At 44.5% G+C, this 16,152-nt stretch overlaps 1 protein-coding gene across 1 annotated transcript in view; it reads left to right on the top strand.

The window, feature by feature from the left end:
- Positions 1-16,152, top strand: part of LOC136626544 (kinesin-like protein KIF21B) — a 2,048,083-nt gene that overhangs the window by 984,205 nt on the left and 1,047,726 nt on the right. The window contains 1 exon segment of the mRNA XM_066601598.1: positions 9,168-9,305. Coding sequence (XP_066457695.1) covers positions 9,168-9,305 — 138 coding nt within the window.

The raw sequence follows: 16,152 nt of genomic DNA, 5'->3' as shown, positions 1-16,152 counted from the left end.
AGCGCAAAAGAATTAGTGTCCAAATTTTATGTACGTAATCTAATTCTCTCACTTCCTGATGTCATTTTATATAAAGGAAAGATCGCATGGTTGCTTCCACGTGGGGTTTCCTGGGTAACGCAGAGAACTATGCAAAATGGGGAACATATGTTTTTCCTCAGTATCTCTAAAGTAACCACGACTTCATAAGATTTTCTGTGTGAACACCAGATAAACACCAGTACCAAATTAACTCAGGCGAAGTCGGGTATATCAGCTAGTATTGCTATATATATTCTCCGCGTCGGAGAATCAGCAAGTGTTTCCCATTGTTTTCAATGGGAAACCTCATATGTTCGTGTTTTCCTGTCCCATTGAAAATAATGGGTGATGTATTCCGAGGAACGTGCAAAGATAAAACGTGTCGTGATTTTTTCTGCAACGTGGAAAAGGATCTCTAATGTATATGACTTAATTCAAAAGAATGGGATTAATATTCATGTGATATTTGTGTGTCTTGCAATTCACAAATCTCGCACGAGTTCTACAACTATCTTCCGTCCGGAATACAGCAGACGGTCCCATAGACTCCTATGGGAGCCTATGGGAGCTGCTGAAAAATTGAGGGGGTCGGGAGTCTAGCAGCACTAGCTCCCACCCCATCCCATCCCCTCCCATTGCAGACAGCCTGCAAGGGGCAGATAGGGGGAAGGAAGGGGGTGGGAGTTTAGCAGAGGTAAACTCTCTCCTTCCGCCCACCGGTATCCTGGGCTCAATGTATACTCGCCAGACCCGGGCCATCTGATCAGGCGAATAATTGGGAGATGCAGCCATCACTTGGTCACAGCTGCCTCTCATTTATGTGATTTTCGGTCAAGCCATGGCCGTGATAAGGCCGGCCGAAAAATTGCAGCACCCGTGTTAAAGACCCCTGATAGTATAAATTTTTTCCTTCTTTCGAAATTGTAATAATTGTCGAGTTCATGGGAAAGAGAAAGCCAGATAAGATTTTGTTAAATAATTGTTCAATATGGAGCCAAAATAGGTGTAGTTTACATAGTAATTCAGAAGCTCATCCAGGCTGGGGCTTTACCCTTTTTTTTTCATTTCTCTACTCCTTGCCCAATGTCTTTTAAATACCGGGTGCTGATTAGCAAGTAATGTACAACAGACAATTGTAACTCTAATCTTTGTTAAAAAAAAAAAATGTCCAGTTATCTGTAATTTAAATCCCTCTAGTACATGGCGGGTAGAATTTCACCACTCCTTTGTTTACCTTTTTTTTTTTCTAATTTATGCTCTCTACTTATTTGCTCAATTAGCAACAAATTTAATTTAATGGCACATATTACAATGGGTAGCTTTTATTTCCATTAAATTATTTCTAGATTGATCAAAGAGAAGGGAGTTTCAGGGTGAATTTACACATGAAAGACTAGTTGTAGACGTTTTTATGTGAGTGGAGTTGTTTCTGCAACATTCACATGAATTTCTGCAAGCTCTATTCCGATAAATGAGACCATCTCAAAGATTTCTGCAACAAATCTGCCATGTTTGAATTCATTTAAAGGGTAAGTGCACACTAGTCAAATTTCTTTTTGAAAATGTCTGCAACAAATCCGCAAATAATCATTTGTCAATTTCTGAAATTTGTAAACCATGTTACTTGTCCATATCATTGGGGGACTCAGCAAGACCTTGGGTATAGCTTCTGACACTAGGAGGAGACACTAAGCATAAAAGTCTTAACTCTTCCTACTAGCTATACCCCTCCCACAAGCACCAAGCTAGCTCAGTTTTAGCTTAATGTTTAGTGGAAGGAAGGCGTAGTTTGTGGAAATACAGGGAGGCAGGGCTTTTCCCCGGCCTCCCTGTCTCCCACAGGAAGGGCAAACAGTACAGTGTCTCCGCCATGCTGTTCCGGCTGACCGAAAGAAGAAAAGGTGGCTCAACCATGCCTGTGCGCATTAGATCGATGCTCGCCAGCTATAGGGTTCCCCACGCTGGAGCAAATCCTATCCTCTGTGACGGCGAGTGCGGTGGGGAACACTGCTGAAGATGTAAGCCATGACGGAAGTTCTTCGTGGCCGGGGATGAATCTCTGCAGGATCTTCTGGAAGAGGCGTGAGTATACAGGAGGTAAGAATAATCCTTTTCCTCCATCACCTCTCCTACTGTTCCCTCAATGTCATTTTTCAAGGTCCTCTCGGTTGGCGCAGGCCCTCTACAAACAGTATGGCGGGGAGACACTGGTGATGTGAGTTTTCTGCTCAGCACAGGTCTGGTTCAGTTTTCGGACTTCGCCTTATACAGCGCTGTCTGATAGCTATTGCATTTCAATGAAATGGATCCGGAAGCATGCAGCGATCCTCCTGCACTGTTGCTTGCAGTTAGCCATGGAACAGGATACGCTTATACTGCTTTCGATTCTTAGCGCTCGTCCCTCCCTACTCCTAATGTTTTCTACAGGGCGCCCAGCAAGATTCACGTGTTGTGTAACCTTGCCGTAACATCAGTCTTTCTAATGCCTGATTAGAGTCATGCGCTTGCTCTGATATCTTGTAAAAGGCCAAACCTAGTTGACTGCCCAGTTACCATTCACAAAGCTGGTCTTCTTAGAAAACCCATAGGCTTAATGCAGAAGGTGGATGCTGTGGACATTGTCACAGTTTCAGTGGGCTGCTCCTTTCTTACCATTCTACAGCAGTACGATCGTTTAACGACAGTCTGTCTGGCTGGGGCTGGCTGAAGAACCTCTTGGGGCTTCGCTTTGCAGCCTTGGGCCGGCCAGTGGTGCCGGTGTTCTTTGTACACCACATTCTGACGGTAGTCATCTACCTGTATGACTGCCTCAAGACAGTCGACTCAGGGAAACGTGAGCCTCTCACTTCCAGTTTTCTAGCCATAGTCATCGTGCGACTCCAATGGGATAAGATTGGGAACCACAAGCGGTCTTTTTTTTTTGGCTTCTGGAATCCATCCACTTCCTTCTTCATGGCGGGACTGAAGGCAGCATTTACAGTCTGGATTTTGGTGGAGGCTGCTTTTCAGAGCACTAGGGACTTTTAGCTGTCAATCTGGTTGAAGTTTTCAGCTCAATTACCGCTGATGACACCACAGCTCTTTTCTGGATGCCTATTTGTATAGAAGGTGTTACAGCCGAATTTATTTCATGCCCTGTGGTCACGAATAGCTCACCTTGGCTACCAGCCTACCTTCCGGGCAAAAGGCTCTATCAGGCAGACTTTTCTATGGTCGTTTTTTCATCAGACAAGTTCGTTATCCGCTGCAGTGAGGACTTTTTTGGTTGCCACCTTTGTCGATGGCGACTCGTCCCAGGGATGCGCCAGTCACAGGTAGCTCTGTCTGACTGCACAAGATTACCTCTAATGGCATTTTTCAGTCGTTCTAGCCCTCTGCTGGTCCTCCTGACAACACAAGTCGTGTCCTTGGACTCCGAGGTGGGCTCCTTGTAATAATTCCACTCCATGGCAGTACAGGGTTACAGTGCCAAGGATGTCATATCATCTGGCTGTGTTACAGCACATATTACTCAGACAGCAGGTGGCTCCTTGGAAGCTCCTCGTAGGGAGCTCTTTCCCAGTGGATAGATGGGACTGTTTCTCTGGCCCTTTATGCTCTATCTCCGAGCATGCTAGATGTCGGGCCATCCTTTAACGCTAGCCGCAGTTGAAGTGCTTATTGCGCTTCTTTACACATGCAGCTTCTTATATTTTCCCACCCCCTTGGGTAGTTGTTTGGAATGTCCTATGGTCTTGCTGTGTCCCCCAATGATACAGATGAGAAAACAGGATTTTTTGGTATGACATCATAAAATCAGTTTCTCGTCACGTTCATTGGGGGATATAGCACCCGCCCAGTCTGTTATTAGGACTGTAACATATACTCCTCTTGGCTGGAGTGTTCTCAGTGCAGCCACACATAGTGTTAGTAGTTACAGTTCTTGGCAATTGTTCTTTATTAACTACTAGCTGATATACCCGGCTTCGCCCGAGTTAATTTGGTACTGGTGTTTATCTGGTGTTCAAATGAAAAATCTTATGAAGTCGTGGTTACTTTAGAGATACCGAGGAAAAACATATGTTCACCATTTTGCATAGTTCTCTGTGTTACCCAGGAAACACCACGGGAGGTAACCATGCAATGTTTCCTTATATAAAATGACATCAGGAAGTGAGAGAATTAGATTGCGTACGTAAAATTTGGACGCTAATTCTTTTTCACTTAGAATTGAATAATCGAGTTGGGACCCATTAACTTTTCCTATTTATGACATATTTAATGCTTATGGCAAATTTCATGTTTCTATGACATTGGGAAGTGAGAGATTTAGATTATGTACGTAAAATTTCGATGGTAATTCTTTTGCGCTAGAATTAAATAATCGAGTTGGGACCCATTACCTTTTCCTATTTATGACATAATCAATGCTCATGGCAAATTTAATGTTTCTACGATAACGGGAAGTGAGAGAATTAGATTCCGTACGTAAAATTCAGATGGTAATTCTTTTGCGCTTAGAATTGAATAGTCGAGTTGGGACCCATTAGCTTTTCCTATTTATGACATAATCAATGCTCGTGCCAAATTTCCCGTTTCTATTACACTAAGAAGTGGGAGAATTAGATTTTGTACGTAAAATGTGGACGCTAATTCTTTTGCATATAAAATTGAACAATCGATTTGGGACCCATTAACTTTTCCTATGTATGACATAATCAATGCTCGTTTCAAGTTTCTCTAACATCGGGAAGTGAGAGAATTAGATTCCGTATGTAAAATTTGGACACTAATTCTTTTGCGCTTAGAATTGAATAATCGAGTTGGGACCCATTAACTTTTCCTATGTATGACAAAATAATCAATGCCCGTGCTAAATTTCAAGTAAGAAAATTAGATTATGTACGTAATATTTGGACGCTAATTCTTTTGCGCATAGAATTGAATAATCAAGTTGGGACCCATTAACTTTTCCAATATATGACACAATCAATGCCCATGCCAAATTTCAAGTTTCTATGACACCTGGAAGTGAGAGAATTAGATTCCGTACGTAAAATTTGGACGCTAATTCTTTTGCGCTTAGAATTGAATAATCGAGTTGGGACCCATTAACTTTTCATATTTATGACATAATCAATGCTCGTGCCAAATTTCCCGTTTTTATGACACCGGAAAGTGAGAAAATTACATTCCGTACGTAAAATTTGGATGCTAATTCTTTTGCACATAAAATTGAACAATCGAGTTGGGACCCATTAACTTTTCCTATGTATGACATAATCAATGCTTGTGCCAAATTTCAAGTTTCTCTAACATCGGGAAGTGAGAGAATTAGATTCCGTATGTAAAATTTGGATGCTAATTCTTTTGCGCTTAGAACTGAATAATCGAGTTGGGACCCATTAACTTTTCCTATGTATGACATAATAATCAATGCCCGTGCTAAATTTCAAGTAAGAAAATTATATTACGTACGTAAAATTTGGATGCTGATTCTTTTGTGCATAGAATTGAATAATCGAGTTGGGACCCATTAACTTTTCCTATTTATGACATTATCAATGCTCATGCCAAATTTCATGTTTCTACGACATCGGGAAGTTGGAGAATTAAATTCTTTATGCAAAATTTGGACGCTAATTATTTTGCGCTTAGAATTGAATAATCGAGTTGGGACCCATTAGCTTTTCCTATTTATGACATAATAATCAATGCCCATGCTAAATTTCAAGTAAGAAAATTAGATTATGTATAGAGATGAGCGAGCATACTCGTCCGAGCTTGATACTCGTTCGAATATTAGGGTGTTCGAGATGCTCATTACTCGTAACGAGTACCACGCGGTGTTCGTGTTACTTTCATTTTCTTCCCTGAGAAATTTGCGCGCTCTTCTTGCCAATTGAAAGACAGGGAAGGCATTACAACTTCCCCCTGCAACGTTCAAGCCCTATACCACCCCCCTGCAGTGAGTGGCTGGCGAGATTAGGTTAGGTGTCACCCGAGTACTAAAATCTGCCCCTCCCGCGGCTCGCCACAGATGCATTCTGACATTAGTTCAGGGAAAGTGGTATCTTGGTGGAGCTGCTATAGGGAGAGTGTTAGGAGCATTTTAGGTTTCAAGAACCCCAACGGTCCTTCTTAAGGCCATAAATCTTCTCTATATGCGCTCAATGGGGCCGGCGGCAGCAGCGCCTACCCCATTGAGAACATATAGAAGACAAATCCTTCTTATCTGCCACAGCTGTTACAGCTGTGGCAGAGAAGAACGATGTTTGCCCATTGAATTCAATGGAACCAGCAATACAGCAGGTTCCACTGAAAGCAATGGGCTGCCGGCGAGCGCGGGGATGAATTGTCGGGAAGGGGTTAAATATATAAGCCCTTCCCTGCAATTCATCCAGAAATGTGTTACAATAAAAATATATACCGGCGTATAAGGCGACCCCCCAACTGTCACCTTATACGCCGGCAATACAGTGGAGCAAAGAATAAAAATCATTACTTACTTCTTCTGACGTTCTGCGGCGCTGCTGCAGGCTGTCGCTCCCTCCTGGTTCCCGGCAGAGCATTGATTTCTCTGCGAAGGGCTTTAAATCCCCACCTCCAGAAACACACGTGCCTTCAGCCAATCACAGCCAATGACAATGATGCCATTGAATGGCTGTGATTGGCTGTGTTTCTGGAGGCGGGGATTTCAAGCCCTACGTCCAGAAAGCAATGTTCTGCCGTGGACCAGGAGGGAGCGACAGCCTGCAGGAGCGGCGCAGAACGTCAGAAGAAGTGAGTAATGATTTTTATTCTTTGCTCCACTGTATTGCCGGCGTATAAGGTGACAGTTGGGGGGTCATCTTATACGCCCCGTCGCCTTATACGCCGGTATATATTTTTATTGTAACACATTTCTGGATGAATTGCAGGGAAGGGCTTATATATTTAACCCCTTCCCAACAATTCATCCTGCGATCGCCGGCAGCCCATTGCTTTCAGTGGAACCTGCTGTATTGCTGGCTCCATTGAATTCAATGGGCAAACATCGTTCTTCTCTGCCACAGCTGTTACAGCTATGGCAGAGGAGAACGATCTTTACGCTGACAGTGCGGGGGGGGGGGCACTCTTGCCGCTATTGTGGCTTAATAGTGGGACCTGGGAACTTGAGATGCAGCCCAACATGTAGCCCCTTGCCTGCCCTATCCGTTGCTGTGTCGTTCCCATCACTTTCTTGAATTGCCCAGATTTTCACAAACGAAAACCTTAGCGAGCATCGGCGATATACAAAAATGCTCGGGTCGCCCATTGACTTCAATGGGGTTCGTTACTCGAAACGAACCCTCGAGCATTGCGAAAATTTCGTCTCGAGTAACGAGCACCTGAGCATTTTGGTGCTCGCTCATCTCTAATTACGTACGTAAAATTTGGATGCTAATTCTTTTGTGCATAGAATTTAATAATCGAGTTGGGACGATTATCAGCGATGAGCCAATCAGGGGGCAGGTCTGACTCACACCCCCTTCACACTCACTGCAGGCCGGCCGCACGGAACTCCGGCTGCCGGGAGCAGGTGAGTATGTATATATTTTTTATTGTAACACTTTTCTGGATGAATTGCAGGGAAGGGCTTATATATTTAAGCCCTTCCTGACAATTCATCCCGCGCACGCCGGCAGCCCATTGCTTTCAATGGAGTCGGCTGTATTGCCGGCTCCATTGAATTCAATGGGCAAACATCGTTCTTCTCTGCCACAGCTGTAACAGCTGTGGAAGAGAAGAAGGATTTGTCTTCTATATGTTCTCAATGGGGTCGGCGCTGCTGCTGCCGGCCCCATTGAGCGCATATAGAGAAGAGAACAGGAATCGCAGATCGCAGATAGGTGCGATCTGCGATTTCTGTTCTATAATTTATCGGACGAGCGCATAAAAAGCGCTCATGTGTTCGATACCATTGCAAAGCAATGGTTTTATAAAATCGCCGGACGCATGCGCATGCGCAAATCGCGGCAAAAAACGCCCATCTGACTAAGGCCTTAGAGTGGATTCATACATCATGTAATTTTATGACAGAGAAATCCCTGGCCTTGCATGCAAATTTTGCTATGGAATTGCTACAGTTTTCACTCTTTGCAAATCCACAGCAATTCTACAATGAATCCACAGCAAAATCTGCATGTAAAACATATGGACTCTGAGGCAAATTTGTCTGTTGCATAAATTACGTAGAACCTGAAGGTACTGCTGCCTTGTCTTGTCTCCACCGGAACTATGAGTGGAGACCTGGGACTGTGCTGGAGGAGTTTTTAGGGAACGCCCACAGCTGCCGATTGGCTACCTGACATTTCTCCACAGACGCAATCTGACAGCAGTAGCCCCGGCCCTACTTGGCTCCTTGTTAAGCTGCTAGCGTGTTGCTAGCAGCGCTGTCAGTGTGCTTGCGCCATATCTCGTCTTGGGCCTTCTGTCAGTCTGTGGCTGCGCTGCAGCCATCTCAGATCCAGACCCTGTGCTGGGCTGCAATGTCCATCCTGGAACCCCACACGTGTTGTGGGCCCCGCTGTCACTTACCCCATCGGCCTCCAGGTCTGCTTCTGACCCCGCAGTTACTCTTGCCGGCAGCCTTCCATTTCAGGTTGCCTCCTGAACCACTCTGTCAGTCTCCCCGCCAGCCTGCCATTTTAGGTCTGCTCCCGAAGGCCACTGTCAGTGTCCCCGCCGGTAGCGCCTGTCTTCTCACTGCTTTTCTTGGTGGCCTCCCATGTTGCCACTGGTTGCAGTGTTTTTGGCCCCATGGCCCTACCATCTCTGGTCCCAGACCCTCTGTGAGTGTCCTCGCTGGTGCCTACGTAGTGTCTTTTCCCAAGTGGCTCCCATCTGCAGTCCTGGCCCTGCTGTCACTATCTCTGCTGGCTGCACAGCAACAGCGGCTGCTGCAGGAGCCCCTTCACCCCAACAAACACACCACAGGGCAGCTCCTAGCACATCAGGACATAAGCCAAGCTTTGGGGGTGTCACCCGTCACTCTCTAGGTTTCCACCCATAATTCTGGTAGAGACAGAATGTACCAGTACCAAACCTGAAATTTCATTATCTGTTGGTTCCTAGGTATTTTTTTTTCTTTTTTTTTTATAGTTACAAATAACTGAATACTAATACCCTTATTTTTATCTTTTAAGGGTCTGCAGGTAGCCCAAAAGGAAGTACAGATCAGAATGTTGGAAGCTCGAATTCGACACACTGACATGAATGGTTTTTCAGGAAGTAAAATACTGCTGGAGAAATCCGAATGCCCCTCCATGCAAAATGGTGAGCTTGTCAATTTGCAGATGGATGGTTGACAGTAACGCTGGGGCAGCACTTGCAATTAATAGTTTTTTTTTATTTGGCAACCACTCCAGGGGTGCAACTGGCAACAGAATGTAGAATATATGTTTTATACGTGCATATGATATAGGATTAACAGTCTTTGAATGTTGTCAGCTTGGGTTAAGCAAAGTCTCTGTAAGTCTATGGTAAGGTAAAGTCTCTGTGTCACCAATCAAATATACCAGGTGGCTTTGGTGATATACTCAACTTTTTTTCTGCTCAAGTGCTGTACTCATGCTGGTGCTGGTTACTGATGAAACCTCCGGCTTACCGTCGGCAGTACTGCTCTGCAGTAATGTGGGCACAGGCTGCTCTTTTTCTGGTGACAAAACTCAGACACTCAGTGGCTGACCCAAAACACTCTGCTGACCCTTGATCACTCAGTGATCACCCACAACACCCTGCGGACCCACAACACTCCGCTGACCCTGCACCTTTCAATTTCCACTCTGCACACACCAGTTTTTATCAGGAACACACTGCTCAACCACTTTTCGTCCAGGTTGGAGTTCCTCTGCAGGACAGACTCCACAATACAGTGGCATCTAGCCATCAAAAGACAAAAATAAAATGCATATAGAATTACCGTACGCAAAGCAAACAGGTACCATCATAAATACAGTACAGAGTACTGAGGAAAGACACACCAGGGAAAGAAGAAGCACTGTGAATGCCTTAAAGGGGGAGATTCAGCCCCTTACAATCTCACAGACACTTGTTATTTTTTTGCATGCATATGTTTTAGATTCTTCTCTCGGCTGTAATCTCTGCCTCCTAATAGTGCCTTTCTGTGGCCCCACTTAAACTGGGAGGCTGCGGATCTCATAAAGGTAAAAAGTTTCTGTCAATTAGTAAACATTATTACTTTTCCAAGCACGTGAGCGGGTAATTGCAGGGACGAGTGTCGGGCATCGTTTGCCTGATATTCGTCCCATCTAAATACATTGTCCCATCTACTGAGATACATCTGCACAGCAGAGATATCTAAGCCGGATCTGGCTTAGATACCTCTGCACAGCCGGACCCGCTTAGAAACCTCTACAGTGCGGACGTATCTAAGCCGGACCAGAGCAGACGTATCTAAGCCGCTTCAGCTTAGATACATCTGCACAGCCGGACTGGCTTGAATACCTCTGCACAGCTGGACCTGCTTAGATACCTCTGTAGAGCGGACATATCTAAGCCATACTGGCTTAAATACCTCTGCACAGCTGGACCTGCTTAGATACCTCTGCAGAGCGGACGTATATGAGCCGGACCGGCTTAGATACCTCTGCAGAGTGGTCGTAACTGAGCCGGACCGTCTTAGATACCTCTGCAGAGCGGACATATCTCAGCTGGACTGGCTTAGATACCTTTGAGGATCCGGTTTAGATACTTCTGCATAGCCAGACCGCTTAGATACCTCTAAGTCCTTTTATGTACGTGTAGCGAACATTGCGTTAATCTACTATATAATAATGTTCAGAAGTAAAAGTCTTTCTTTTGCTGCATTTTATTGTCTTCACCTGTTTACTGCTGCACCATTATAACATCGGCCCTGCTCTATCCCCCGCCACTCCTCTTCTCATGGTGTCCAATCCCTTGTTGGTCTCTACTTCATGATGGCTGTAAAAATGATGTTCTGACATAGGAACATGTAACTCCTGCAGTTAATTACTGACTGAGGGGGAAGTATGTGAGCGGAGGTGTATCCCATGTGTCCCTCTTCACAACTTGGAGAATCAGCTGTGCATCAGTGAGGGGCGTGCTTCTAAAGGTCCTTTTACACAAGATGATTGTCGGCCGCTAAGACACCTTAAAAACGTCCCAGCAGTAATCATTCCTGTGCTGCAGACTGCACTATTTTTTCCATCCAAAAAAATAAGGAAACCTGATGGAATGGTTTTTCCCTTCTTTTTGCTATCCATTTTTTGGAACCCCATTGAAATCAATGCTTTACTTCAGTTTCTCTCCTCCAAATATGGAGCCGAGAGATGGAAACCTTGAACTGATCCTAAGACAGGTATGTAAGCAGCTTAAAGGGGTTGTCCCGCGCCGAAACGGTTTTTTTTTTTTCAATAGCCCCCCCCGTTCGGCGCGAGACAAACCCGATGCAGGGGTTAAAAAAAAAAAACGGACAGTGCTTACCTGAATCCCCGCGCTCCGGTGACTTCTTACTTACCTTGTGAAGATGGCCGCCAGGATCTTCTCCCTCGGTGGACCGCAGGTCTTCTGTGCGGTCCATTGCCGATTCCAGCCTCCTGATTGGCTGGAATCGGCACGTGACGGGGCGGAGCTACAAGGAGCCGCTCTCCGGCACGAGCGGCCCCATTCAGAAAAGAAGAAGACCGGACTGTGCAAGCGCGTCTAATCGGGCGATTAGACGCTGAAAATTAGACGGCACCATGGAAACGAGGACGCTAGCAACGGAACAGGTAAGTGAATAACTTCTGTTTGGCTCATATTTAATGCACAATGTACATTACAAAGTGCATTAATATGGCTATACAGAAGTGTATAACCCCACTTGCTTTCGCGGGACAACCCCTTTAACTGTATCATATTCACAGAATTTGTGTAAAAAAAAGCCCTTATTTTTTTTATTCTTAATTTAAAATGACCCTTTGGTTTTGGGACAAAAATCACTGCCTATACCAATGTATAGGGCTCACGCTGCATACGAACGCAGAGAAATAGAGCTTGCTGAGATTCATTTCTCTTACACATCGAGAAACACATTGTGCACATGCTAGTGTGCATGGATTAATGACAGTCCATTGACTTTAACTGACTGTATTCACCGTGCAACGCACTCGTGATATGCAGTGAAAACATGGTTATGGACCTGAACCCTAAAGGGAACCTGTTAGCTAAATATTCACTAGTTGGTATATTTTCAAGTGGTCAAATTAAATGTTAACCCTTTCCAATCCATTTATTTTTTCACATCCATTCTCCCCAGCTCCAAATAAATTGCAGCTGGGGAGAATGGATGAGAAAAAATACATTTTCCCTGCACCCTCCTGATCTGACAGAGTTCAGGAGGGTGCAGGTGCTCACTGCACCGTGGGGGGAATGTGGAAGTAATACCTCCGCATTCTCCCTTCTGCCTGCTGGCTCGGCGATCATGTGACCGCTGGGGTCAGGTGGCACCCAGCGGTCACATGATCGCTGGGCAGAATGCGGAAGTAATACTTTCGCTTTCTTCCTTCAGGCTCCTGGCTCAGCGTTCATGTGACCTCTGGGGGTCAGGTAACACCGGCGGTCACATGATCGCCGTCCAGAATCGATCTACATTACATAGCGCTAATTGAGCGCTATGTAATGTGTAAAGGAGAAGGCAGAAAGGGTTAAAAACCCTTTCTGCCTTCTCCTCGGGGGTCCTTGATGAGGATCAGTGCAGGAGTGCATCTGCACCCAATGTTTTTAATGATCAGGTGCAGATGCACTCCTGCACTGCAGTGTCGGGCCTGTCCCGACATCGGAGCTGTGGAGGGAAATGATGATGTCGGAGGAGGCCCGACATTGGATTGGAAAGAGGTAATGTTCAAGATCGAAGAAACTTACAAATCACACACACTTTGAATGTGATAGGAAGTTGTCTATCCGCAGAGATATTTTATACAAAGACATTTGAAACGAGGCTAGAAGATTCCTCACTTGTAATAATTATAATTTATTATAATTCATGTATTCTCGTTGGTCATTAAGAATTCAACAAGTGCGACGTCTCTCTCTAGAGGCAGGACTTCTGTCACCGATTGGAAGTGTTTCTTATAAGAATTCTGTAAATAGCCATGCATTCTTGTGATTGAAATAATAATATAAGTCAAAGGAAAGACAGTTAAAGGCTAAGATAAGAGCAACTTCTAAGATAAAAATGGAGGATATCAAATCGTATAGCTTCTCTCACAAATACCCCCTTTTGCAACTGTTTCCTCATGTTACATAGCCCCCACAGTTACGGTAGCATGATTTCCATCCCAGAAACTTAAGCTAACCACTAAGGAACGTGTTGCCTTACCTAACTTCTAGGAAGATGGATGTTCCAAAGAATTATCCATAATCCACCTGGTTACACCCAAGTAGGGTGGCCCCGGCCCATCCCTAAGGAGGCTCTGTGATATATATAGCATGAGGAAGCATAACATAGCCATTTAGTTATGTCTGGATTTGATTTCTTTTATTTACATGAGTTGTGAACTTGTGTATTCGTGGACCCATGAACCAATTATAATTATTATATAAAACCCACTAGATGAGGTATGCACTGAAAACAAGAGCAAAGAAATATACAACTTACCACCGCACCACGAAGTATGCTGAAAAGCAGACAAAACCAAGATGCAATGAACCAGGAACGCCAATCAGACCATCCTGGTCTTTATTTTGCCCGAGGCCTCAGTCACATGGCGTTTTGACACGCAAATTATTTTTTTCAAACATCTTTTTAATTTAAACTTTTGCAAATATTTTTCAATACAATTCAAAAATTTTTTTTATTAATCTTAATAAAATAATATACAAATAAAATACATCTTGGAAAAATACAATGACATATTAAACATACTGATCCTTTGTACTATTTTCTTGTTATAGTTTACTCGGCACTTTCAATCAATCCTCCCATTATCTTTTTATATATCTGTGTGTTACAAAAAAATAATAATAATAAATAAATGAATAAAAATTAACTATATAAATAAAAAGGAAAAGAAAATAACCAGGAGTGGGGACTTTCATTATTTTTAACCTCCTCTCCTCCTGCTGTCCCCGTCCAGACTCTATCCTATGTCTCATGTTCCATTCCGGTATGTTCCATTTTCCTGTCTTCTACTGATTTTCAATCTTCCCAGAGAGTCTCTAGCCTCCTCTATTAGGTACCAGGTTGTATACTGAAAGGGCGTCACTATCTTTCTAATTTCTTGGTCGGTGTAGTGTGATTGGAGGAAAATCTGCCATTTTTTGAAAAATGTTTTTGCTGATTTTTCTTTGTGTCTCTCTGTCTCCACTCGTTCAATGTTTAATAGGAATTTAAATTGGGCTACCAGCTCTGTTATTCCTGGGATTGTTTGCAGGAGCCAATGCTTGAGCAGAAGTCTTTTCGCTACTAGAAGAACTATGTGGATGAATCTAGGAAATTTTAGAGGAGTAGATCCATCTGGCCCTGTCCTCTCGTCATTGTTGAAGATTACCGTTTGTATCTCCCTGGATATAACTATTCTCCATTGATCCAGTATATACTTTATAATTTTCTTCCAGAAAACCTGCACCTGAGCACAACTCCATATGCCATGAAGTAGATCTGTGGCTGGTGTTCCACATTTTGGGCACTGTGTGATGCGCTCTGGGAATGAAGGAGATGCTGGAATATCAAAGCCATATATGGCATGATGCATAATTTTGAAGAAGGTTTCCCTCCAGGTCTCACTGATCAGGCAGGCTCTGATTTTGGACCAACCCTTCAGTATCGTTTCTCCCATATCCTTGTCTTGTGTTATGTTTTCCCATCTCGAAAATATTTTGTGTTTTTCGATTTTCAGAACTTTGTTTTTTATTGCCCTTCGTAGTGTAGATAGTGAGGATCTTCCTGTTGGCTGTGCTATTATAGAATCAAAGTCTCTTTTGCTCGCCTCTCTACTGAGATCTCTAAGACTAGTCTTGCAAAACTGAATTGCCTGCGCAATCTGTAGGAATTGTGTCCCTGGTATGTTATACTTAGTCTTGAGCTCGGATGGATGGAGCCATCTGCTTTCTCTCTCATGCATGAAGTGATGGGCTACCGCTGAACCTTTTTCTTGCCACTCTTTAAAGACTCTGTCATCATGCCCTCTGGGGAATTCTGGATGGCCTATCAACGGCATAGACTTGGACAACAAGTAGGAAAGTCCAAAGAGTTTCCTTGCTTCCTTCCATGTCACTATCGTGTCTCTCAGTATTATAGATAGCTTAATTGCTGGTGGAAGGTTGGAGAAACGTGTATGCAATAGAGATGAGCGAGCGGCAAAATGCTCGGGTGCTCGTTACTCGAGACGAACTTTTCGCGATGCTCGAGGGTTCGTTTCGAGTAACGAACCCCATTGAAGTCAATGGGCGACCCGAGCATTTTTGTATATCGCCGATGCTCGCTAAGGTTTTCGTTTGTGAAAATCTGGGCAATTCAAGAAAGTGATGGGAACGACACAGCAACGGATAGGGCAGGCGAGGGGCTACATGTTGGGCTGCATCTCAAGTTCACAGGTCCCACTATTAAGCCACAATAGCGGCAAGAGTGGGCCCCCCCCTCCCAACAACTTTTACTTCTGAAAAGCCCTCATTAGCAATGCATACCTTTGCTAAGCACCACACTACCTCCAACAAAGCACAATCACTGCCTGCATGACACTCCGCTGACACTTCTCCTGGGTAACATGCTGCCCAACCCCCCCCCCCCCCCCACGACCCAGTGTCCACAGCGCACACCAAACTGTCCCTGCCCAGCCTTCAGCTGCCCTCATGCCACGCCACCCTCATGTCTATTTATAAGTGCGTCTGCCAGAGGAACCGCAGGCACACACTGCAGAGGGTTGGCACAGCTAGGCAGCGACCCTCTTTAAAAGGGGCGGGGCGATAGTCCACAATGCTGTACAGAAGCAATGAGAAATCCAATCCTGTGCCACCTCCATCTGGAGCTGCACACGTGGGCATAGCAATGGGGAACCTATGTGCCATACACTATTCATTCTGTCAAGGTGTCTGCATGCCCCAGTCAGACCGTGGTTTTTTATAAATAGTCACAGGCAGGTACAACTCCGCAATGGGAATTCCGTGTGC

Source organism: Eleutherodactylus coqui, chromosome 4 (genome assembly GCF_035609145.1).
Source record: "Eleutherodactylus coqui strain aEleCoq1 chromosome 4, aEleCoq1.hap1, whole genome shotgun sequence".
Taxonomy (NCBI): Eukaryota; Metazoa; Chordata; class Amphibia; order Anura; family Eleutherodactylidae; genus Eleutherodactylus; species Eleutherodactylus coqui.
This window is presented reverse-complemented; position numbering and strand designations above follow the sequence as displayed.